The 23,750-nt window shown below is 38.9% G+C and overlaps 3 protein-coding genes across 4 annotated transcripts in view; 2 read left to right on the top strand and 1 right to left on the bottom strand.

Moving 5' to 3' along the window:
• Window positions 1-23,750, top strand: part of ilrun (inflammation and lipid regulator with UBA-like and NBR1-like domains) — a 217,843-nt gene that overhangs the window by 21,202 nt on the left and 172,891 nt on the right. The window lies entirely within an intron of this gene.
• On the top strand, window positions 1,328-8,033 carry LOC128356265 (SAM pointed domain-containing Ets transcription factor). Its single transcript, XM_053316756.1, has 6 exons — window positions 1,328-1,345; window positions 4,924-5,368; window positions 6,065-6,262; window positions 6,400-6,447; window positions 7,006-7,140; window positions 7,855-8,033. The coding sequence occupies exons 2-6, from the start codon at window positions 4,933-4,935 to the stop codon at window positions 8,031-8,033; spliced, it is 996 nt and encodes a 331-aa protein (XP_053172731.1). The 5' UTR covers window positions 1,328-1,345; window positions 4,924-4,932.
• pacsin1b (protein kinase C and casein kinase substrate in neurons 1b) lies at window positions 15,540-22,070 on the bottom strand. 2 transcript variants are annotated; one of them, XM_053316755.1, is made up of 9 exons: window positions 22,011-22,070; window positions 18,702-18,858; window positions 18,375-18,610; window positions 17,659-17,814; window positions 17,026-17,201; window positions 16,815-16,935; window positions 16,540-16,667; window positions 15,906-16,066; window positions 15,540-15,765 (listed from the first exon to the last, which is right to left on the bottom strand). In XM_053316755.1, exons 1-9 carry the CDS (start codon window positions 22,068-22,070, stop codon window positions 15,656-15,658), a joined length of 1,305 nt encoding a protein of 434 aa, XP_053172730.1. In that variant the 3' UTR covers window positions 15,540-15,655. The 2 variants fall into 2 exon arrangements, with proteins under 2 accessions (XP_053172730.1, XP_053172729.1); XM_053316754.1 differs by having other exon boundaries at window positions 15,906-16,102; window positions 16,543-16,667.

Below are 23,750 nucleotides of genomic sequence, written 5' to 3'. Positions count from 1 at the left end.
GTGCCGTCATCAGAACATGTTTTTCTGGTTTATGGGCTAACATAAGCAATTTGGTTAAAAGCAGTACTGTGTCTTATGCAGCTCTGTTTCCCCCCTTTAAAAAACCTGAATGGAAAACAAATGAATGGATTATTATCAGGCAGAGCTTGATGATCATTTTAAATTGGTGTGTTGGAAGAGAGAAATATTTACACCCAGGGCAGAGTTGCCCCAGGACCAGGATTGTGAAATACTGGTAATGCAGCTACCAAGTAATTTCACAGTTACTTCTAAACGGTGTTCATGTCAATATCTGAGTCATAATTACATGGAAATAAACCCACATTTGGATAATAAAAAAATCTTATTTGACTTGGCACTTATATGTGAGAGCCTGAAACCAAGCACACATGTGCACTTCACGGTAGCTGAAGTTTGTCAATCAATGTATTTAAAGTTATCATATAAACTTCCTGAGTCAGATGACGTGAATGCATTGACGTCATTAATATGGGAATCTTCCAAATACTTCACATCCATCCAGCATAGTGTGAATGTTGCATAAGCAAAGCCACGTTGAGCTGGGTGACTTTAGACTGTAATAGAATATCCGTTCATCCTTTAACTGAAACTGCCTTTCATCAAAGTCTGTAGATTGTTAAACCAGAACATTGAGTAAAATGCAACAGCACTAATTAGACACTGCTATTTCTTTTTTCATCACGTATAAAGAAAATGCTGATAAAACTTAAGTGACAGTCTTTATTCTTTCCATCACTATGAATTGTCTCTCACCTAAGAACTCAGGTCATCTAGTAGTGTTTGAGGAGGTCTGAACTAATCTGCAAGACACATGGCACTTGAGAGTCACACACACACACACACACACATACACACACACACACACACACACACACAAACTCACACACACAGGGTTGTGTGCATAAGTAAACACGACTGGCCTATAAATATAAATTGCAGTCAATGGTGCTGGAATTCCTTTGCACTCACTCACCCAGTCACTTACCCTCTCTCCTTCTTACTTTGTACACACCCCCAGCAGGTGCTTTCACTTGAGGTTTAGTTTGCAGTTGTGCTTTAGGCTGTGTCTTTCAGGTTAAGTGTAATTCTAGCAGAAGCCTGGGAAGGTCCAAGGCCTCAGGCTGTGGGCTCTGCAACAATCATCAGGGGGAAACACATCGAAGGGTGCCCGCTGCCTGCTGCACCTCTGTCATCGGGTAGCGCCCGGGCGTCCTGTCTGAGCTGAGCTCCATCCTCAGCAGAGTCACGCAGCTGCACTGCTTCAGCTACCAGCCAATCCAGTCTTTGCCCGTGGCCACCAAGAGCACAGAGCATCTTTGCCTCGGTAAGAAGACGCTGACTTACACTGTATCCTAAATGTGTTTGTAAAGAAAAAACATAGTATTTGTTGTTTGCGTGTTTACAGAATTATTATTATGTAAAGTAGGAACATTTGTGTGACGAATCAGTGAAAGACAATTTTGCTTTAGATAAGTAAACTTGTTACTGTGAATATTTAAGTAGCACTGGAGCAGGGGTTTTTGGAGTTTAGATTTTTTTTAAAGTCTGGCTCATGAAAACATCTTAAAGAATTACCATTTTGAAAATTATGAACATTTTTGGGGTCTTAATGTCATGTTTTACCTTTTAAAAAACTCAAAACCATCCACAGAGTTTTAATATTGTCCATGGTCTATATGCTTGACTTAGAAAAAAAGTCTCCCTCCTTTATAAAAACTCAAAATAATATAACAATCTGTGTAACTTTTAAAGCTGCCACAAAACCTGCTCTTTCTGCTTTGCTGGCGAGCAGAACCTTAAAGCTAGCTGCACCAGCAAATGCCTCAGGCCCCATGAGAGTCTTCATATCTTCATTATCTCAGTCATTTCTCTGCAAAAACAGATGGCCGGTTTATTTATCCATCCGTTCGTGCTGCACCTCCAATCTGCAGTGCAATTCTCAGTTATATGCAGGTTTATCATCTGCATCATTAACTGTAAATGTGGCCTTTTGTCAGAATTAATTTGGAGTCACGGCAAAGCATTTGCAATGGTTTAGTGTTTCTGAGGACACTGGCCTAATGCCAGTGCACCTGACTAACAGCAGGAATGAATCACCAAGTGCACCATCATCCCCCAATGGCAGTTAACCCAGCCCAGGGGTGAAAAAGGTAAAGACTGTAATAAAATGTAATTATATTTTACAGATAAAAGAGATAACAAGTCTTTATTTGTAGTTAAGTAAATACACTAAAAGCAATTATCTTCATATTTTTAACTAAACTTAAACTGCCGTGAGAATCATAAATATCTAAACAATGTGAACAGAGCACCTGGAAGCAATCTTCAGATCCAGATCACTTCCTCCAGACTGCCAGCAACAGTCTCACTGAGCAAGGAGCTCTACACAAAGATGAAACTCCCTCTTTTTTCCCTGTTCTCGGAACAATGACTTCCTATGAGTTTCCCATGAGAAACAATAACAAGGAAAAAGAAAATCTCCCTTTAACGCTCTCATGGCAAACAGTCACGCCTGGCTGTACACACTCCTTTAACTCCAGACTCAAATAACACAGACCTTCTTTTTTTTGTGTGTGTGTGTTTGTGTATGTGTGTGTGTGCGTGAAGAGTGAAGGGATCATTTTGGTCACTTTTTGGATAGATGTTCTCAAATCTCACCGTTGACCTTTTTAAACATTTTCTGCTTGGATTGAATCATTCAAGTCAAACACACTTTAGAAAGACCAGACTCTTAGTTGTTTTAATCACTACTCATTAACTTTCATCTAAACACTTAGCTGACTTCTGTCACTTCAACTGTTTCAGCAACGATGATGAATTGCCTAACAGGTTAATTTTAAGCTAGATTTGTTGTTTTGGTCTGCAACTTACTTCACTTTTTTTTCAACAGAGGTTTTTGGAAATGAGAAGTTTTAATTTAACTTAATTTTATCAGTTTGGTTTAGTTTTTTGCATTTATAAAAAAAACCCCACAGAAATCAAATAACACATCAACATTTTATATAACATCCAAGGGGATGATTAAAAAAAAAAAGCTCACCTCAAATAATCACTGTCTTCTTTTTCAATGAGACCAAGCATGTAGAAGAAATATGGTTCCCAGGGTGGACGCCTGCATGGAGGGAGTCCTTTTCCTTCGGTGTCAAAGGCTGACTTTGCTGAGTAAATGGAGCAAGCTCTAATGCTCCTGAAATGAATATCAGCGACTTGACCAAACTCATTTAGAGATCAGTCAGGGTCTTAATCCCTCTCCCCGGGGGTGTGTGTTTGTGTCTTTTTCTTGTGCCCCCTCTTCCTTTTGGAAGAAGGTAATATGGCTAAATTTGCTTTGTTAATGGGCTTAGTGCAAGCTGTTACAGAGCAGAGTTGACACGCAGCAGCCAGGCTTGGATACCAGTGGCTTTTAATCTGATTCCTGATGGAGTGAAAAGGAGTGTGGGTTATAGTTTACGAGAAATTTGGAGATAAAAGGAAGACTGGGAAGAGGTTTTACAGTGGGGGGTTGAGGACGAAAGACTAAAAGGGGAATCTGTTTTGGGGGGGCGGGGGAAGATAACTTTATTTCAGGTGTGAAAAGAATTCAATACTTACAAAAGGTGACTAAAAGTTAATATTTCAGACATAAGTTCATTATCATGACAACATGACTGAAACATTCACTTTTATATTACCTTTTCTCACGTGAATAAATGCATTGATTCATGCACATTCATTTTTGCATCTGAAGAACCTCTTCTACTTTTATCATGCAGTGTGAGTCGAGAAGTTTAATGCAACCTCGATTCATTTCAGACCTTCAGGCTCACAGATGATTTTGCCTGATGGGTGTGTTCTATCATTTTAATCACTTTTATGAGACTTTAATTTCTTTGTGTCTTGACAAATAAAGCCATGACGCTCCTTGAACATGTGCTCTGTGGGAGCACACTTCCTTTACTGTGGCATCAGCCACAACCACTGATAACCTGATGTGCAACAGCATTGTGCCTTCCCATACGCCAGCTGTGGCAGGTACACATTATGGGTGCCATATGTGAGTTCACCCTGAGATTACAACACTTGTGCCACAGCTGACGGCCATAAATGAACACTTATGATGGCAATTTCCTGCTTAGAAGACGCAGTCGCAGCTATCAGTGTCATCTCCATAAAACAGACGCCTTGGTTGGTTTTTTGACGTGTGCTTTTTGGGCATGTTGTGTGCACCCTCTTCGCCACATTATCTGACTTCCATTTGATTAAAAACTCCAGCTGACAGTGGAGACAGAGGGCTGCAGAGACGGCACCTTGAAAGCCGAGGCAGGCGGTGGAGCAGCTTCAGGTCTCAATACAAGTCACCTACCCCCGAGACATCAGCCATTCTAGGCCACTGACCCACAATTAAGAGACTCAGTCAAATCCATTTCCCCCATGCCTGTCAGCGCTGTGTGTGTTTTAACTCTCTTGAGGGTCATTTCCCCAGCATCTCCATTAGGCTCAGGGTTCTTATAGAGCGTTGACCAGCACAGTCTCATCTCAGTTCTGCTCAAAACACATAAGGACAGGGATTGCTTTAAGTTTCTCTGATGGAGTTTCTTACAAAGCTGAAATATTTGTTGGTTTAGAAGACAGATGATTGCAGGAAAGGAACAGTTGAAGAAGGTATTCTAGGTTTGACTTAAAATTCAAGTTTTTTTTATGAAAAAGTCTTAAAATCTGTTTGAAAAATGATTGTAAGACAGGATCTTCCTTGTAAAGTGCAGGTTTTACCTATTTTCTTTTCTCTTTTCTATGTTACCAACAGAAAACGAGATCATTTTAATGATTTTTTGATTATTATTTCTGATTTTAGACATTTTTTAGGAACACGGGTTAGAAATATAAAGTTTAATGTGATTATGTTCCTGTTTTCCTTTTCTCCAGCTATCAGTTATGTCAAATCCAGTCTGCAGTTTATCAGAAGGCACAGTTTATGGATCCCGGATTGGGATGACAGAGGACTCCCTCACCATCTCGGAGCGAAACAGGGTCTCTGCAGATCCCTGGGATGTGGTGGAGACCAAGCCAAATGTGGAAACCTTGGAGCGAAGCCTTTACCTCTCCTGCTTTGACATGCTCCTCACAGAGGACACCGCCTGGTTGGTGAAAGTTTCTGAGGCCTCCCCGACCCTCGCTGTGCCAATGACTCGCATGGAGCCCCGAGAGGAACCAGAGCAGTGTCCGGTCATTGATAGCCAGGAACAGGGACTCTCTCCTGGGCTGGAGGGGCAGGAGGAGGAGCGCTCACTGGAGCAGATGCAGAGCATGGTGGTAGGAGAAGTGCTGAAGGACATTGAAACGGCCTGCAAACTGCTCAATATCACCCCAGGTAGGTTATTTTCCACCACACCTGCTCCTGTACACATGGGTGTTACAGTATTAAGAAATACAACTGACAAAGAAGCAAAACTTAAAAGTCAACAAAAAAATTTTCATGACAAAAAAATATCTCAAAGTGTTGCCCGTTATTTGCAGGTAAAGGGTTATTTATTCTGGATCTTATTCCGAAAAATAAACACATATTTTTGTGGATGGCTCAAGCTAGATGACAGATCTCCTAAATCATATCCTTACTGACTCAAAGCCATGTTTGCCAGCTCCAGGATCTGTTTAATCCTGACCTTTGCAAGCGTTCTGCTGGATTGTGACAGTGATGATTCTTTCCTAACAGCAGACGTGTACACAGTCTTATGGGCGAGGTCCCTCCTGCTAACAAAGCAAACAGACGTAACATTATGTATTGTAAGGCTCCTGGCTGCCATAAACCTATGCAATCCACAGTCATCTGTTCCACTGATTAGAATTGTAGTGGCATAAAAGCACGATTAGTTTGTGGTTTTAACAAAGCTATTATGTGTAAATGCAGCAGAACATAACACACACACTGTAAAAAGCTGATAAAAGTGGGAGTTTAACTGACTTAACTTGACTCAAGATAACTTAAATAAACCATAACTGGGTCATATATTATTGTGGCAGCTGGGACATTTCTCATCATTTTCTCTCGCTGTGTTTTTTTTCTTAGACCCCATAGAGTGGAACACGGGGAATGTCCAAAAGTGGCTGCTGTGGACAGAACATCTGTACAGGTTGCCCCACGCAGGAAAGGCATTCCAGGAGCTCACAGGAAAGGACCTGTGTGCCATGAGCGAGGAAGAGTTTCGCCAACGCTCACCGCAGTGTGGAGATACGCTGCACGCACACCTGGACATATGGAAGTCAGGTGAGTGTGTGATAGTCGTTTAACAAGCTCATCCTCTACGCTCCTCTTTCTGCATTGCCTGACATCTGGCCTTTATTGAACTTTGAGTGTGTGCATTTTGTCTTAGTGTGTTGATGTCTCCTCTCTCTCTGTTGTAGCTGCCTGGATGAAAGAGCGGTGTACAGTAGGAGACACTAAAACTACTGGTAGGTTTGGTTTATTTATAATCAGACTAAGTAATGAAAATAACATTCACACTTTGCATAGAGGTAATTAAATATCATGGACAATGCTCCATTCACTTTTTACACATTTTAATCAACATAAACTCTGTCTTAAAACAATATTTAAGACCTCAAATAAGCACTGGAACAGGTTTTTCTTGCTGTAATCATTCCTCCTGTTCATACTGGCATTAAGAGATCTGTTGGTGTACTTATAATATAATTTATGTAGGGAAAATCCAGGGTCCTCTTTTAGGGCTTTAATGTATTTAAAAGTTAAGCTTTAGACACAAGTTTGTTTTTTTAAACAAAATATGGACTGTAGATTTTGTCTGTAAGCACATTTGAAAGGAAAGATTACAGCGAGCCAGCCTGTCTCACAGTTTATAAAGACATGTGACGTAACTGTGGCATATGACTTGTGACTTGAAAAATGATGAATCTATTATTCAAGGACCTTGTAATCTTTTAGGTCTGATGGTATTTGTCTTTACCTCCGTCTCAAGTGTTTTTCATGTGCATGTGTGTGTGTACATGTAGGTGTCGAGGAGCTTTGGTCTGAGGCTGACTCGTCTTGTTCAGGACAGCCTATTCACCTGTGGCAGTTCCTCAGAGAGCTTCTGCTCAAACCTCACAACTATGGACGCTGCATCCGCTGGCTCAATAAAGAAAAAGGTATTTACTTTTTTTTTTCCCTTTTTCTTTTTTTAACACCACTGTGTAGGCATGCTGCTCCAGGAATTTTAATCCGCACCCCTTTTGACCATCCAGCAGTCCACTGAAAATGTATTGTGACAATTGTATTACTATATTTTTAGAAGGTGAAAGGGAAAGAGTGAAGTGACAATAAACTGATAAATATATGTTTTTAAAGTTATTGTACATTTGTATCTGAACTGCATTTTCACCTCAAATTCTAGTTAATTGCAGTGATCAGTCTTCACTGACATATAACCAACACATTCCAACCTTTCAACAATATGTTATATATCGGTACATTTTCAGCAACCAATACAAAATATCATTGTGGCCCTTTTTAGCACAGTGGTCCAATAAATAGAATGAAAAACATATTTTATGTATTCATAAGAACAATATTCCATGCTGTTCTTAGGAGTAAGAACTTTGTAGTACTTCTAAAATCATTTTATCTCTAAAATAACGTAATGTTTTTTGCTTTTTTTCATTTTCATTTTCTCTTTGTTTTGTCCAATTCACTTCTGGAAAATAGATATGAACATGTCTACCAGTTTGAATACAACAACACTTACAAAGAGAGCAGTATGCATGTGGCGTCTAAATTTCTCTCCATATAATATGTAAAGATCCACTGCTGTGAACAGTTTGTGGCGTCTAGTTACAAATCAAATCTCTTGTGATTCCCACCAGGTATTTTTAAAATTGAAGACTCGGCTCACGTCGCGAGACTGTGGGGACTCCGAAAGAATCGACCTGCTATGAACTATGACAAGCTGAGCCGCTCCATACGTCAGTACTACAAGAAGGGCATCATTCGCAAGCCTGACGTGTCTCAGAGACTGGTGTACCAGTTTGTTCACCCAGTATGAGGCAGCAGTGCTGTGGGAAGAAGTGGAGGAAATAGAACCCTGTAAAAACTAAAAGTGACACAGTATCTCACCATGCACTTGAACACCTGAACCACATGAAAAAGGTGACTTGGAACATGTGCACTGACAAACCCCAACGGCACACACTTGCAGTGCCAACACTGAAGTAACAGCTGGCAGCTGCTGCATGAAACATGTAAGGGAGACACAAAATAATAAGACAAAACAATGTGGCCCCCGAAGCTTAGTTCTGCTGCAGAATCAAACAGAGATTATAAAAAAAGTGAAAATTAATAAATGAACTGCCATTTGCATGATCTGCCTGTTTATTTCTCCACAATGTGAATCTCAAGTATCCTTCATTTCATCATTACAGTAAACACTTAACTGATTGCTCTTACGTACCAGCTCCAGGAAAACGCCCAGCTACGGCACGTCTACATTTGCTTTGTCTTTTTGTTTTGCTCCTCTTGACCACTGTTTCTGTTTGAATTAGAGCTAGATTCCCTGCCACAGTGTACAATGTGGTTAGGATTGTTATACTTCTTTTTTGGGTTTGGTCCTGACTGTTATACAAACACTCAGTCAGCTTCTGTAACCCATCAACCACAGGACTGGGCGCTTTTTTTTTGTTTTTGAATCACATCTCAAAGGTGCAGAGGCGGAAGATCCTCAAACGCTGCTGTGAATCAATATCACAGCATTCTGTCCAACACCTGTTCAGACATTTCACCAAAAAAGCAAACCAAAAAAAAATCAGAAGATCCTCAAAGTCGTTAAGATATATCATCCGGTAATTATGAACATTTTTACAACATGTCACAACAACTGTCCAGCAGTATATTTCTGTTTGCTTGTTTTTTGGGTTTGGTCCTATTAGCTATACAAACACTCAACAGTCAGACAGCTCATATAACTCATCAACCACACGCCAGGGCACTTTTATTAAAGGGTGCAGTGTGTAGTTCAAAGAAAATAGCTACTTGAAACAACTCACGACATAGTCTGTGCAGGATCGTGAGATAATAGGTGATTCTCATGATTTCTGGAAAGTGACATTGCCGTTGTGTGTGTGTGTGTGTTTTTTTTTTAACGCTTTGAGCATCACAAGCTGAGTGCCGTCCAGTTCCATCTTATTTGACAAAAGGCAGATCTCTACAGCTGATACAGATATTTGATTATGGGGTGAACTGTCCCTTTAATATCAGCATTGTAGCATTGCTTGTTAACATGGTTCTGTGTTTCAAATTATTACAATATTTCACCCTAATGAGTTTATCTAATTATATTTCTATGTTATTCCAGCAATTTTGAACTCAAAATGTTTCTTTTTCAGTGTCAGTTTTTAATCAATAACATCTTTTTTTTCCAAGTGTGTATAAGCATTTGTGTTTGCATAAGCAGCTCTGCCCTGCTTGTGATAATTGACAAAGATGTTGTAAAGGAAAGTGATGTTATTTAATGATAATAATAATAATAATAATGATTTTTTAAAAAGCTTGTTAGGGAAAACAATGCAGTTGTGAAATGAAAACAGACTTTGGAAAGAAAAGTTTGACACTAAACTGCTGGAATCAAAAATGAAGCCACATTTAATAATCATGAGATACTGGATTATTTCATAGTTGTATATTTTGTCTGAATTTATTAGTTATACTGTAAGTATTTATTTCATGTCTTATATGAATCTCCATATTTTACACATTTTCTTTTTCTTACTTGAACTGTTAATCTGTAGTTTGCATTAATGTCTGCCTGAGCTCCCAACAAGGCTCAATAAACTTTATTTCTAACTCTGTATGCCTCTGTGTGGTGAGATGTATAAAGGGACTGTATAACATCTGTGTGACCCCCAGTAACTGGAAAGCTTTATAACTTTAAACTAATTACATTTTAATGTGTTTCCTTTCTGATTTAGATAACTGTTGAAATGTTATCTTTCCTCATCACTAACTGTCTTTTCTTTGAAATCCAACCGGTTTAAAAAATGTGTGTTAATTGCTGTTTAGTGGTGTAAAGTGAGCCTCAGGGTGAATCTGCCAAAAAAGGCAACATTGAGAAATAAAGTGTGGTTTAATCTAGCAGGTAAAAAGAGCTGCACTTTTAATGATCAGCACCATGGTGATGTAGTGGTAAAGTGACAGATATGTAATCACCACTCAGCAACTGTTTCAATTCAACATCCACCCTGCAAAGATGAGTTCAAACCAGCACACATCCTTAAAGACGCTCTGTATGGGGAGTGACAGCTACAAGTACTGTTTAAAGACAAATAATCAACCCAAAAATCATTTAAAAAAAGTTTAAGTGTGTTGGATGGTTTCCATAATTCAGTATTTTCCCAGAAAGTTCCTTTTGAAGTGGTTCCAAAGTCACTGAACTTTTTCAATTTGTAGCCTCAATAATTGAATTGTGTGCCAGGACTATGTATCCATTTCCACTTTCTATAAGACACTCATTATGAAGGGCCAATTTATTACTGGTTAATAAATCATAACTGATTTATTAACCAACACTTGCGTTGTCTGTTTTAGCCCTTTAATTCATCATGAACATCCTCCAATGAATTACTTGAGCTCTGACTTTGTGGAAAGGAGCAGCATGAGGACATTTAGACTAACAATTAATTTACTGATTTATCAACATTTACAGTTTAGTTGAATTTTATTTCTGTGTTATGTCTGTCTGATCCCACAAGGGATTTAATCCACATCTTATTTTACAAAACATAATCTTTCAGAAATACAAAAACATGTGCAAAAGAAAACAAACCGAAGTGTTAGATATCTGCAGCTTATCCGCAGCTTATCCTGATAAAGAGCCTTTTTTCTCTGCTTTACATGACTTGCTAATTTATGTTTTATGTTTCACAGTCAAGTCTTGGTGCATTATCTATATCACAAAGTCAGTATCTCTTTTAAAAAAAATTTACTAAGCAAAGTTTTGCACAATTACCAGTAAAGGAAAAAGTTAAAGTGTAAAGTGTAAACATATTAACTAACAACTGGTTTGTTAATGTTTTATGAGCATTTAAGATACCTTTATGAGTTTATTAATGACTGAACGGCCAGAATGATTTTTCAAAAGTTATTGATTGCTATGTATGTATGTATATAGTAATCTATTAAGCATTAGTATATGAATCATTAACCACCAATAAAACCATTAGTTACAGTGTATAAGCCTATTATGTAGGGTGATTTGTCCCAGAATGATGAATCTACAGATAGGAGCCTTCGACCTTTGACTCTGAGCGACTTACACTTAATTCTTCAGTTTCTGTTGTAAAATCTACTGCATGTGAGATAAACCGACTGTATATGGGCGTGATGTAACAATGTCTGTGTTGGCAAGTTGTCCATGCATGTCAATGGAACAAATAAACACCACCCACCCACACCACAACCACAAGATGTGCTTACTAAGGCATGTAGCTGTTTTGTAACGGTTGAAATATTTTCTTTTCTGAGTCAACTTTTCCTTTAAGTCAGGCTTCAAGCAGATCTGTACCAGAAACAAAAAGCAAGTAACACACATAAAGGGACAAATGCAAATTCAGTGGCCGCACTACAAACAACCACATCACTCTAAAATATGATTTTATAAACCAACAATTCTAATGAGTTATTGTGAAGTCCTGTGGAATTTTGTAGATTAATTAGCAGCAGGTGTGAACAGGAAGACATTTGTGATATTGTGGTTATTGTTTGTGGGAATCAGACTCACGATAATGATGATTAATGTGAAATAAATCATCACAGCACCCTGACAAAAAACTGAGTGCAGTAACTACTGACCTCTGGTGGCAGAATCATTTTAAAGTGAAACCCAGGAGGCCACAGCAGATGGGAGCCACTTCAACCTTCATTTTAATCTCTCTCAAATTTGATTAAAGGTGAAGAAGCTCAGACTGTCATCCTTAAATACTTCAGTCAAATTCATTTAATACAGAGCATTTCTCACTTTAGATATTTAGACATGTTATTAAGATCCCTGCTGTATGAATAAACTGATCGACTCTAGACAATATGAACAACTCAAGTGCCCAAACTAAGAAAATCAATCAAGTTAGAAAGCTGGAGCTGCTTCATGAATGTCATTTATTTATATTCTGTAATATTCTGTAACCCCCCCCCAAGCAGTTCAGATTAAGGATTTCAATTAATTTCAAGTTCATAGTGACTCATAGTAATCACTGGGCCAGTGACAAGACTTACCATCATGTTATGGTGCTTATGAATGCTTTGTGTTTCTTATGATGAATAGTACCAATAAAAACTACAAAAAAGTTAACTATTCATTATCTCCACTGAAATCGTCTCATAATCAAACATCATATCATTGTCATAGTTTCTTTTAATTGTAGTTTGTCTTTATTTACAGATCAGCATGAGTACAGCCAACATAGTGCTTGAATGTAACTCAGTAAATTGACTAAATTGTAGCATTTAAGGGTAACTTTAAGGTGTTTGTATTTAACTGAGTATCTCAATTTCATCCTACTTTACATTTCTACTCCACTAAGTTCTACTTTTAATTTTAGTTCCTTAAGATTTTATATTCCAAGCTGAATATTTTCTGGAATATAATGCATTATTATACATTCAAATAGAAACATAAACATATCTATAACATAGTTAACATTAGCTAAAGGGTAAAATGCTACTTACACATAAATGCATCTTCATAATAGTCTAATATTATAACATTTAATAATGGGTGACTAGTCATTTCTATCCATCATTTTTTTAACAATGTGTTATGACTATTTCTATTTAAAGATGTGACTTGCTTTTGAATACACACTTTCATCATAAGGCATTCATTTGCATCAGGTTGTGTGCCTGTATGTTTTTGTGTATGTATATATATATATATGGGGGAATATCTGTGTACAAAAATATGTATTTGGTATTTTATTTTGAAAGTTTTTTTTATGCCTGACCTGTGCAAAGCACATAGTAAACGCTGATTTTAATCATAAATGAATAAACTATCATTATTATTATTATGTGCAGCAGTTTGAAATGTGTGTGTTGCACGATGACATGAACATCTTTGTCAGTTAATCTCATCGGGCTCACAGACTCTCACATGTGCCTCAGAGTTTTTTTTCTGATGACATCTTTTATTTTTGCTTATGCAGATGAACAGGCACTACAGTTTGGAAATTACAGCACTATGCTAAAACAAAGAGAAAGACCTCTGGTCCTCTGAAATGTTGTCCTCAACATAGCAGACCAATGTCTCCAGCATGAGCAACAGACAGAAAAGAAAGGAGCATTTCAGCATTTTTAAATATGATTTACCGTCCTTCGGTGTATTACAGGAGTTTCACAGTGGGTGCCATATAACTGTAGCTTTACGTGTCTGCTTTTATACACTTTTACAGTACAGTTGTGTATTTGTTTCAAATACAGTTAAAGATACATTAAGAAAGTTTAAGTCTCAGTCTGACATGATGGTGTAAACTGAGCTGGACAAACCGGAGTCAGATTCTGTGGAAGCGAGCTCTGTTTCACCTCTTTAAATGTGGTGGTTGTTGAGAGTCTTTGGAGTGGCAGGGTGGTAGATTTTTATAAGGCAATATTTATTTCACCCCTCTGAGTCCAATGCTTACAAGAGTAACACTTTTAAAAAGCATAACAGAGGCATATACGCCATTACAAGACACATGTCCCTACTGGATCCTCTCAAAATGAACTTCTGTCTTGCAGCAGAAAGGCAGTTGTCTCATCAATATTTCAAAGACAGATCCTCTTTCTGCTATTCTGCGAAGCCCTTGCGGCAGCTTTCTCTGCCTGCGACAGTAAGAGAACACCCACCAAGGGTGTAGTATTCACCAGGAGTAACAAACCAATCTCATATAACATGTACTGTACTGCCACATGCACTCCTAATCCTTGTTTTAATAGAGTCTGATTTCTTTCTTTCTGATTAAAACAAAAATATTTAAATATAAAGACAGGATAAAGAGCCTATATTTAATACAGCCCGCATTTTGCACAGTGAATAGCTGAATTAGGGCTGACTATCTTATACAAGTCAAATCAACAGCTTTATCATCATCATCATCATCATCATCCTCATAGGAGTTCAATCAACAATCTGACAATAATTTGGTGGAAACAAATTGAGGTCATGCACTGGACCAGTTCAGATCAGAGAGGCGGATCAGAAACAGTGTGTGGGAACATATGCATGCACATAATCACAGAGATAAGCGCTGAAAGCTGATAATGCAGAGTCAATGACATTCACTCAGAGTAAACAAGTCTCATTAATTGCAGAAATTGTCCAAAAACTGAAAACCTTGGTTGTGAAATGAAGCTACAGAACAGCTGCGAGTTTATATTTATAGGGCAGGTTTCGTTTATGGCGTCTGAATTGTCATCACACGTCGAGACACAACAGAGGGAGTAATGAAATGAAAGGTAATAGCGATGGCAGGCACGTTGTTGTGGATGGGTGGGACGGGTGGAGGTTAATGTAAACAATCCTTGTGATGTTTGGTAGAGTACATATATCCATTTCAAAGAGAAGCGCTGCTGAAAGACTGTGTGTGTGTGTGTGTGTGTGTGTGTGTGGGTTTTTTTTCTTTTTACTGATGGTGAGTTGCCTTTTATCTCGTTTCAAAATGCTAATTCAGTGTCATGCTGTGGGGTGGATCAGAAAAAACAACTAAATGCATTAAAGGAATAGTTTGACATTTCGGGAAATATCCTTTTTTTCTCTTCTTGCCATGAGTGAGAAGAGAGGAGTAATACCACTCTCACATTAGTCTGTTAAATGTGGAGCAACAGCTAGCAGCCACTAACATCTTGCTTTCTTTTGTGCTCTTGGCCGGGTGCAGTGACTTTCAAAGCATGATGTCATTTTTAGACTAGATATAACATGTTAATTATTGAGCTTTAGAGGTACTGGTAGGTGTGTTTTGTTTTGTTACTTTTGGACAGTGCAATGCCAGCAAATTTCCCCCCGTTTCCAGTCTTCATGCTAAGCTAAGCTAAGCTAAGCTAATCGTATCCTGACTGCAGCTTTATATTTACCACACAGACGAGAGTGGTATCAATCCTCTCATCTCACACTCAGCAGGGAAGCACCAAAATTGACCAAAATGTCAAACTATTCCTTTAACGCTAAACATGTAAATATTTAACAAAGAATTCAATGAGAAAAAACACTGTACAAGCACCCAGACTGTAAAAAAAGAAAGAAAAGAAAAATAGATTAAAATATATACATGGAATGCACAATGCATAGCTCATTCTTGCTATCCAGGCACAACATACAATACCATATCAATATTATGATGAGAGAACATACTGAATGGCATATAAGCTTCACAACTGAAATCAAACACAGCTACACACAAAATATACTAAATAGTTTGCTTCAGTTGCAGTTATTTGAAGATGATGTGATCCTGAATCCAAAATATGGACGGGTGTTGTTCCAGAGAGTTCTTCAAGGTGATGAAGTGCTGTGATGAAGACAGTTCGCTGTGCCTGACAGGAAGAGGAAGCTTTGCTTTGAAGTCTCTGGCAATGTGCAGTTATGATTATGGGACGGTTCAGTCTGGGTTTGCCCTATGACGAGACGAGCGTCCTCAGCTTGAATAATTAGACCGGCTCCACGTAATTGGCTGGGTAAAGACCCAGCTGGCCGTTGTCTAGGCGACCTTTACACCAGCCCTGTTCATCCTCGTCTTCCAGCTTCGTCAGCTCATCACCTTTATTAGGAAAAAGAGACAGAAATGTACAAAAGGGTGAGAAACAACACAGAGTTCTTTCACATACAACACAGTGTGCATGCTAACTGGTAACATAATCAATATTGTGTAACCGAGATGTCACTGGGTTTGATGCTCACCTGCTCTGAAGGTGAGCTCGTCCTGTTCCTGGCCATCGTAGTCATACAGTGCTCTCACTCTCACACCTGTGCCCGCCTCTTCATCAAAGGGGTTCACCCCTCCGTTGGTGTCGTTGCCTGAGTTCGGGGCCGTCTGGTCCTCGTCCGACCACTCTGTGGAGGCCGTGTACGCCTGGTTCTTCTCATAGCTGCTTACGCTGAACGCAACACATTCCAGAAGCACATTAATTATCCATCATTGTAGCAAAAATGTCACAAATGTACTGATGTTACATCTGCTACGACTTTTACTGCCAGTGTATGAGTCTGTTGTATTTTTTAACTTCAACTACTATTACTACTACTTCTACTATTATAACTATTACTATCAGTACCACCACATTGCTTGTACTTCTATCTCTAACTACTACTAGTTTTAACAATATCTTATGTTAAAATAAATTAATTATTCAACATACAAATATTAAACAATGATTTGATCCCACTCAGCGTAGGAAGATATTGATTAAAACACACATATGAATTTAAATAGTTTACATTATTTATGTTTAGGGAATTACAACAGACATTTAGAAGGTGATCTGCATAAAAGCATCTGCTAAATGAAACAAATAAATGTATTAGGGTTCATTCTTACCTTCCCCGGTCTCCAGATTGAGCGTGCTCCACTGCTGTCGTGACGTGAGTCAGCATGACTCCATCACTGCTTTTCTTTGACTTTTCTTTCTTAGAGATGCTATGGGTAAGGTCTGGGTTGTATTCCTGCACACAAAATGTGTTTACATTTTCATCTTTTGAACAGTACAGTAACTTCTGTTAAATTAAGTAAAATGAATTATATTCCTCATCATCTTTGTCTTCTGTCAAACTGTATAAATGTTATTGCAGCAAGTTATGGTATGTTTATACCTCAAACTGTGGCCAGTTCATGTGCATGCCGGGGCCGTGAATGTTGCTGAACAACTTCAGATCTTCATCCGGGCTGGCTGTCGTGATGGTGTGTTCAAGATCTCTGTATACTGTAGCATAACTGTGAAAATACAGCAAGGGTTTAGAGTGAGGGTGATAATTAGCTGATATTGGTGTCTCATCAAATAAACATTTTATAAACGCCCCAGACCTTTGGTTCTCTGTGAGGTTGATGTGGCGTTTGACATCTAACAGCACCTCCCTGAGGAAGCTCAGCCTCTTCTCTTCAAACTGCTGGCACTGGTCAAACACCAGCTCCATGTTTTCCATGTACTGTGGGGTGCACTTACTCAGCTCTTCCACAGCCTTCTCATACTTCTCCTTAGCCTAGGTTATAACACAGACACAAGAAACAAACTCTGAACAGCCTGAAGACAGAGATAATCAATGTTATAATGACACATTTCTAGTCCACATGTGCCTGTTTTTCATTTTTCGGTTCAAATGTGAATCCTATTAACCTTGAGAGAACAGTAAATGTGTTTTCAAGCACAAGAAAGAAATATTTATCAAGAGTGTGAAGGTCGAGCCAGTCAAAGGAGACCAGAGTCCACTTTAGCAGAGAACAGCTAATGCTGGAGTAGTGAGAGAGAGACATAGAGGGGGAGGTGTTGTATTCAGTCACACATTAACAGTGCTACACGTATTACAGCTAGGCAGCCTTAATAACATGATCTAGCTTTACAGTCCACATCCTAAAACCAGTGAGGATTTGCAAAATAACTTTTTGCATACTGATGATCCCACAAAGACTTTTTAATGCTGTAGCACCTGATGTTCTCACCTTCTGTGAGTCCTGTTTGCACTTGTCCAGTTTCTCATGGAGTTTCTTCTGCTGGTCAGCTGTCATAGAGGTTTCTACCCTGCTGTTTGCCTCTCTGTTGGATGCCAGCATCTCCTCTTTGCAGGCCATGTGGTAGGACTTCTTGGCAACCTCGAGCTGAAGGGAAAAGATGACATAAAGAGTGTCACGCTTCTTACCCTGGTACTGTAATGTTTGCAGAGTGAATCAGCACATATGAAAAGCACATAAGCATGTAATCACTTATTAATCTCTAATAACAGTTCAATTATAAATGATTACTAAAATACACACTTACATAATAAGTGACTGTAACAGAGGGTACCCTTATTACCAGTTTCTAGTTGTACACTTTGTGTTAATTGTAGTAAAATGTTTCCCCTAGTTACCTATATATGCAGAGAAGTTTGGTTTTATTTGTTTTGAAATATCCGCTGCCATCTCAGTTAAAATTGAGGTGAAAAGAATCTCACAGAAATTTGAACACTTCAACAGAAAGACGATTTTTCAGAAACGTCCTGGTTATTGTTTATTATTAATTTCAAAACTGTCAACAACTAATGAATCCCATTCAGCATAATAAGCTAATCTAATGTTTGCAATGTAGTTTAAATTGAGTTCAGTGTCTTTGAACAGTCTATCAAATGCGTCCACTCTGTTGCACATGGATGAATGAGTAAAGAAACACACTCTGTTACCTCTTTTAATTTTTTAGCCCATGGTTTCTGGGCCTTCTTGAAGCCCTCCTCCGCCTCTTTGGTTTCCTTGAATCCTCCCATCATCTGTTTGTGGTACGAGTCTTTCTGCCAGTTCTTTACCTTCTCAAAGTCGACGTTCATCAGGCTGTTTTTAACATCTTGGTGAAGCTCGCTCACCTTCTCCGCCTCCGTCATCACACCAAACCAAGCTCGCTCTACTGTGCCGTACTGAGGACCTAATGAAGGCACGGACCGAGAGTAAGACACTGTATCAAAAGAACAACAACAGAAATATGCTGCTGAATATGAGTGTGAAACAACTCTTACCTTTGTCTACCAGCTGTCTCCATCTCTTGGACCATTCGGTCAGTTGCTGTGAGTAGGCTTTCTCGATTTTGGCACGCTCCTGGATGCAGTTCATCAGGTCACTACAGAGCCTGTGACCATCATCAATCCGCTTCACTGTACGTTTGTAGTTCCCGACCTTTCATAAAAAAAATGTCTCAAGTTACTTCGAGTACATTTGAATGACAAAGAAATTCTTCTGGGGGGCTTTATTGGAATACGCTGGATTGCTTTTTCTCTCATAATTAGTCAAAGGTCAGGTAGGCTTGACATGTTGATCTTGAATAACTCATTTACTGTAGATCCTTTCTCACGCCCACTCAAGGAATCATTTTTTGTACCGAGCATTGGACGAAAAGATTGATACTACTCATATCTGTGTGTTAAATATGAAGCTGTGGCTGGTTAGCTTAGTTTAGCACAAAGACTGGAAACAAGAACAAGTTACAGTACAAAACTCCCTGTAAAACCCTGACATGTCATTTTTAAATTTCACTTAATTGTGAACAGGTGAAATAAAGGAGACATAGCGTGTTGATCAGTGAGCTTTAGAGGCGCTGCTATGCAGAATTTTGGCAAGAAGAGAAAATCTGTGAGGTGTTGCTATTTCAAGCCCTACTTTTCCATGCATATTATATCTTTTAATCCCTCTGCTGCTTTAGTGAAATTAAGAAGTGAAATAGGGACGTTCTGGTTCACTCATTTCCATCTAGTTTTTTCAAAAATAATTTCATTTGAGCTTTCTGAAAATATTTACATCCAGTGCTATATTTAAAAATGACTCAAATTATTTGTTAATGGGGATTTTTTGGGAATTTTATATCATAATATTGAGAAAACTGCAGTACTGTATAATGTATTGCTGTTTTAAGACCCTTACAAAGGAACTCTATGTTCAGTCTACAGGTGGTGCATCGAACAGGCAGGAGGCAACAGCAGGGAGGAGGCTGCTGCTGCGTGTGGAGTTATGCAATGAAGGCAGGGGATGGGCTTAGGTCATATAATTTACAACTTACGCAGGAGCAGGAGCAGCAACCTCCCAAAGAGCTGATAGCTTTGCCCAGAGAGAGAAAGAGAGGCTGATTGCATCATTTCACACCTTTGTACTGAGAAAAAATAGACTGCATATTTGTATCTCAAGGCCTTTGCTCATAGTGTTATAGGTGTTTACCTCTACCTCACTCTAAAAAAGACACTCAACAAATCTCAAATGTCGACGAAATGAAAGCAGTCGGGGATAAATGATGGTATTCAACACCAACCCTCTGCTTCAGCAGCAGCCAGCTGAGTCAGCGATCAGCAGGCAGCACTGCAGCAGGCACTACTGTAATGCAGTGAGCCACCGTGATGTAGTGGCTGTGTGCTGGAAACAGGCACTATTGCTGCTCCAGCTGATTCCTGAACGCGGTACCTTCATGGCTAAAGAGACGTGATGAAGATAAAATACAGCCGAGTCTGAGAGGAAAAGAGGTGAAAATACTTCTGCCTAAAATACCAAAGTCTATCCATCATACAGATCCAAATGTACAGCGACATGAAGGTCAATATTATCTGTAGCCTCATCTGCTCTTATATATAATGAATGAACCTTGAAGAACTCAAGTTACATGGGGCTCTTTGTGTTTAGGACAGACTGTTGGTGATGTAATCATGTTGGAAAAACCCAATACAACATACCTTCATTCTTAATAACCGTCGTCAGAACAAATTTGGTTTATTTTTTGCATATTGTATAGAAATATTCATGTGTCAGAAATTTGTTTTTGCCATTGGACAGAATAAAAAAGGTGTGTGTGTGCGTGTGTGTTTGCGTTCATGCTGTGTTAATATGAAAAATAATTTGAGCACTGAATGATCTGTATGTATGTGATGTGGGTGATGCAAACTATCTCTTACTCCAAACTGCGACACAGTTTGACACATAAGCAGATGTCAAACTGGTCCAATTTGCATTGTGCATGCTCAGGCCTGTCTGTCATTCCTATCTTTATAACTTTGAAAAAAACCTGTGTAAAAATCAGTATTAAATATAAGGGTCATTTGCATGTTGAAGCTGTCATTGCAGTGACTGGAGACAGATGGTGAACCAGCCTGAAACCCTAATTATGTGAAAGAAGCCAGTAAAACAAGTTCAACCTCAAAGGCTAAGGTCTCATTTTATAAAAGCTTGTATGTAAATCTACACTTGTATAATCATTAGGGCTGTCAGCGTTAACGCGTTAATTAGATTAATGCAATCCATAACGCGTTAATTTTTTTAAATCGCATTTTATATAGCGCCTTTCTAGTCTTTGCGACCACTCAAAACGCTTTATATTACATGTCATTCACCCATTCACACACATTCATACACTGACGGCAGGAGCTACCAAGCAGGGTGCCAACCTGCTCATCAGGGGTTTCATTTAACCAGTCATTCACCTTCATACACCATTGGCGCAGCAACAGGAGCAATTTGGGGTTAAGTGTCTTGTCCAAGGACACATCGACATGTGGACAGTAGGAGCCGGGAATCGAACCGCCAATCTTCCAATTGGAGGACGACCGATCTACCTCCTCAGCCACAGCCACCCCAGAACAATTGAGCTTGAGTTACAGTAAATGAGTTTCAGACGAACAACTACATATAATTTGGTCATTTCAAGGGTGGTTTTTCCTAGAAAATATAAGGAGACACCACGAAGGCAGGTGCTAAAAGCTATAAGAAGTCTAGTTTGTAGTACAGTTGAGGAAAAAGTGACAAAAAAGAAGAATCACAGCCCACAAACGACACATCAGTGCCACAGGAGGGGGCAGAGTACCACTGCGGTGTCATCCATAGCTGTGAAAATAGTGCCAGTTATTTCTGAGAGTGACTCTGTCAGCCATAGTACAGGCTGGACCAAAGCAATGCACAACTTGTTGCACTTTTTTTAACAGTTGGTTGCACAGCAGAAAATGTAGCTGGCTTAGTCAACTCAATTAGACGTAATGGCACCGAAACGGAAACATAACCAGTATGTCATTATGCTGAGTGATTAAAAGTGAACGCCATTAACAGATCAGTGCAGTCGAAGAGATCTGCATACGGAGCAGCAGATGCTCAGTGATTGAACACCACTGATAAATCCAATTCTCAGCATACAAACAGGCACATGTGTGGTTTACATATAAATCTGTGTCTACACTATGTGCCAGATCTTTCTTTTCAGCTCCCAGATAAAGCAGGTTCAGTCAGAGTTCATCACTATGCTACTTGTGTCACTTCCCCAGTACGGTTTGATCTGTGAAGAACGCTCCCTGCTGTCTCACCTCCCAGAAACTGTCTGTGGTGTCCTCCTGGCTGGCGGACTCGTCGTAGGCTCCAGACATGGTCCCAGATTTGGCAGTATGGGTTCAGGCTGTGATGGTCTGCAGAGTGACGCTCCTCATGCACTGTGAGGGAAGATGAGGACAGAGGAGTGTGAACACAGAGACATAGATAGACAGCTATACAAGAAATACATAGATACGGTTAAGTTAAACACTAAAATATGGTTATAGGCAGTTAATAATGCTGTTATGTAAACAGAGCCTCAGCGTATACTCTCATTACATTAAACATGCAGTTATAATGTAAAAAAAAAGTTAACTCCCGCAGCTCATGTGATCTCAACATAGATACTTTGTTTATGTAATAAAACCCACAAGTATTGTGTCATAGATTTCAAAGTGGATACAAAATGCTTATGTAAGCATAAAATGGCAACACAAATTTATGCAAGATGCTTAGAAACAATTAACCACACTGATTTAACACAAGTAAAGCTGCTTTTTAGAGAGCAGTAGAAAGCATGACCACATACTGTAGCTGACAAATAAATTACATATTCACAGCCCGAATTGCACAACACATTCATGACATGTAATCTAGGGCTGCAACTAATGTATATTTCTGTAATTAGTGTAATATTTCCTAATGTCCAAGATGACGTCTTCACAATCCTCGTTTTGTTCGTCCAACAGACAAAAATGTTTAGTTTACAAAGACATAAAAAGCAGGAAAGCAGTAAATCGTCATAATCCAGACAGTGAAACCAATGAACGATTTCTTTGCAAGACAAAAAAGTTACTCAATCAATTAATTATTAAATTAGTTGGCACTTCATTTTCTGTTGATTGAATAATTGATAAACTGTTTCAGCTCCAGCTGTAACTTCCCAATTATACTTTATGAATGATAAGCCTCATGATTATATTTCAGTCTGTCAGTTAATCTATATGCTGTCAGAACACAGTGAAATATTGCCTCTCATGATAAACCTCTCAGCCTATAAACTGTACATAAATTCATTTTTACCAATCTATACAAAGACCAATACATGGGGTGATTCTTTCTGCTGATGTTTAATTACAGAGTGCTGCCCCTTTTTCTGACTTTGTTCTGGAGAATACAGCCTCTCATCAATATCCCAGAGTTCAATTTGAGGTCCTCAAATGGCAGAAGTCCAAATATATTTAATTTACAGTCATTTAAATACCAGAAGAGCAGCAAATCCTCACATTTGAAAAGCTAGAAACAAAGAAGTCAGTTTTGCCTTTTCTGTCAATCAATCAATCAATCCTGACAGCTTTACCAGCATGCACTATCTGCAAACAGGTACTATATGCGGTAACCACACTGAATGACCTTATATATGTTAGTACAAAGTTTAAAACCAAAGGTAAGTCAATAATTGCTATCAGGGCAAATCAGAGCATTTTACATGACACAACACATTCCACACACTGATGTACACTATACACTAGTATAGGCAGCTACTCACAAAACCACAGTCACCCTCATAACCAGAGCGCTTCCGGCTATTCCTCTCTTTACACTCCCCTGAGATGACTTTGTCAATAGATGTAATGACTGGCTATTAATTTTCGACTAGCCCAGCCTCTGTCAGAAAATGGGAGCGCAGTTGCAGAGTAATCTTCCCTCATTCTACTCCACTAATATTATCCCAAAGCCTCGCATGCTGTTGCAGAGAAATTAATAGCTGTGACATGATTACTAATGATGACACT

The sequence above is a fragment of the Scomber japonicus genome, chromosome 3 (genome assembly GCF_027409825.1).
Source record: "Scomber japonicus isolate fScoJap1 chromosome 3, fScoJap1.pri, whole genome shotgun sequence".
NCBI lineage: Eukaryota > Metazoa > Chordata > Actinopteri > Scombriformes > Scombridae > Scomber > Scomber japonicus.
This window is presented reverse-complemented; position numbering and strand designations above follow the sequence as displayed.

Coding starts and splice junctions, on each gene's coding strand:
- LOC128356265 (XM_053316756.1), top strand. CDS start 4,933: ATGTCAAATCCAGTCTGCAGTTTATCAGAAGGCACAGTTTATGGATCC. Junction 6,263..6,399: donor CCTGGACATATGGAAGTCAG/GTGAGTGTGTGA, acceptor TCTCTGTTGTAG/CTGCCTGGATGAAAGAGCGG. Junction 6,448..7,005: donor AGGAGACACTAAAACTACTG/GTAGGTTTGGTT, acceptor GTGTACATGTAG/GTGTCGAGGAGCTTTGGTCT.
- pacsin1b (XM_053316754.1), bottom strand. CDS start 22,070: ATGTCTGGAGCCTACGACGAGTCCGCCAGCCAGGAGGACACCACAGAC. Junction 18,859..22,010: donor CCACAGACAGTTTCTGGGAG/GTGAGACAGCAG, acceptor TTTTTATGAAAG/GTCGGGAACTACAAACGTAC. Junction 17,202..17,658: donor GCAAACAGGACTCACAGAAG/GTGAGAACATCA, acceptor GTTATAACCTAG/GCTAAGGAGAAGTATGAGAA.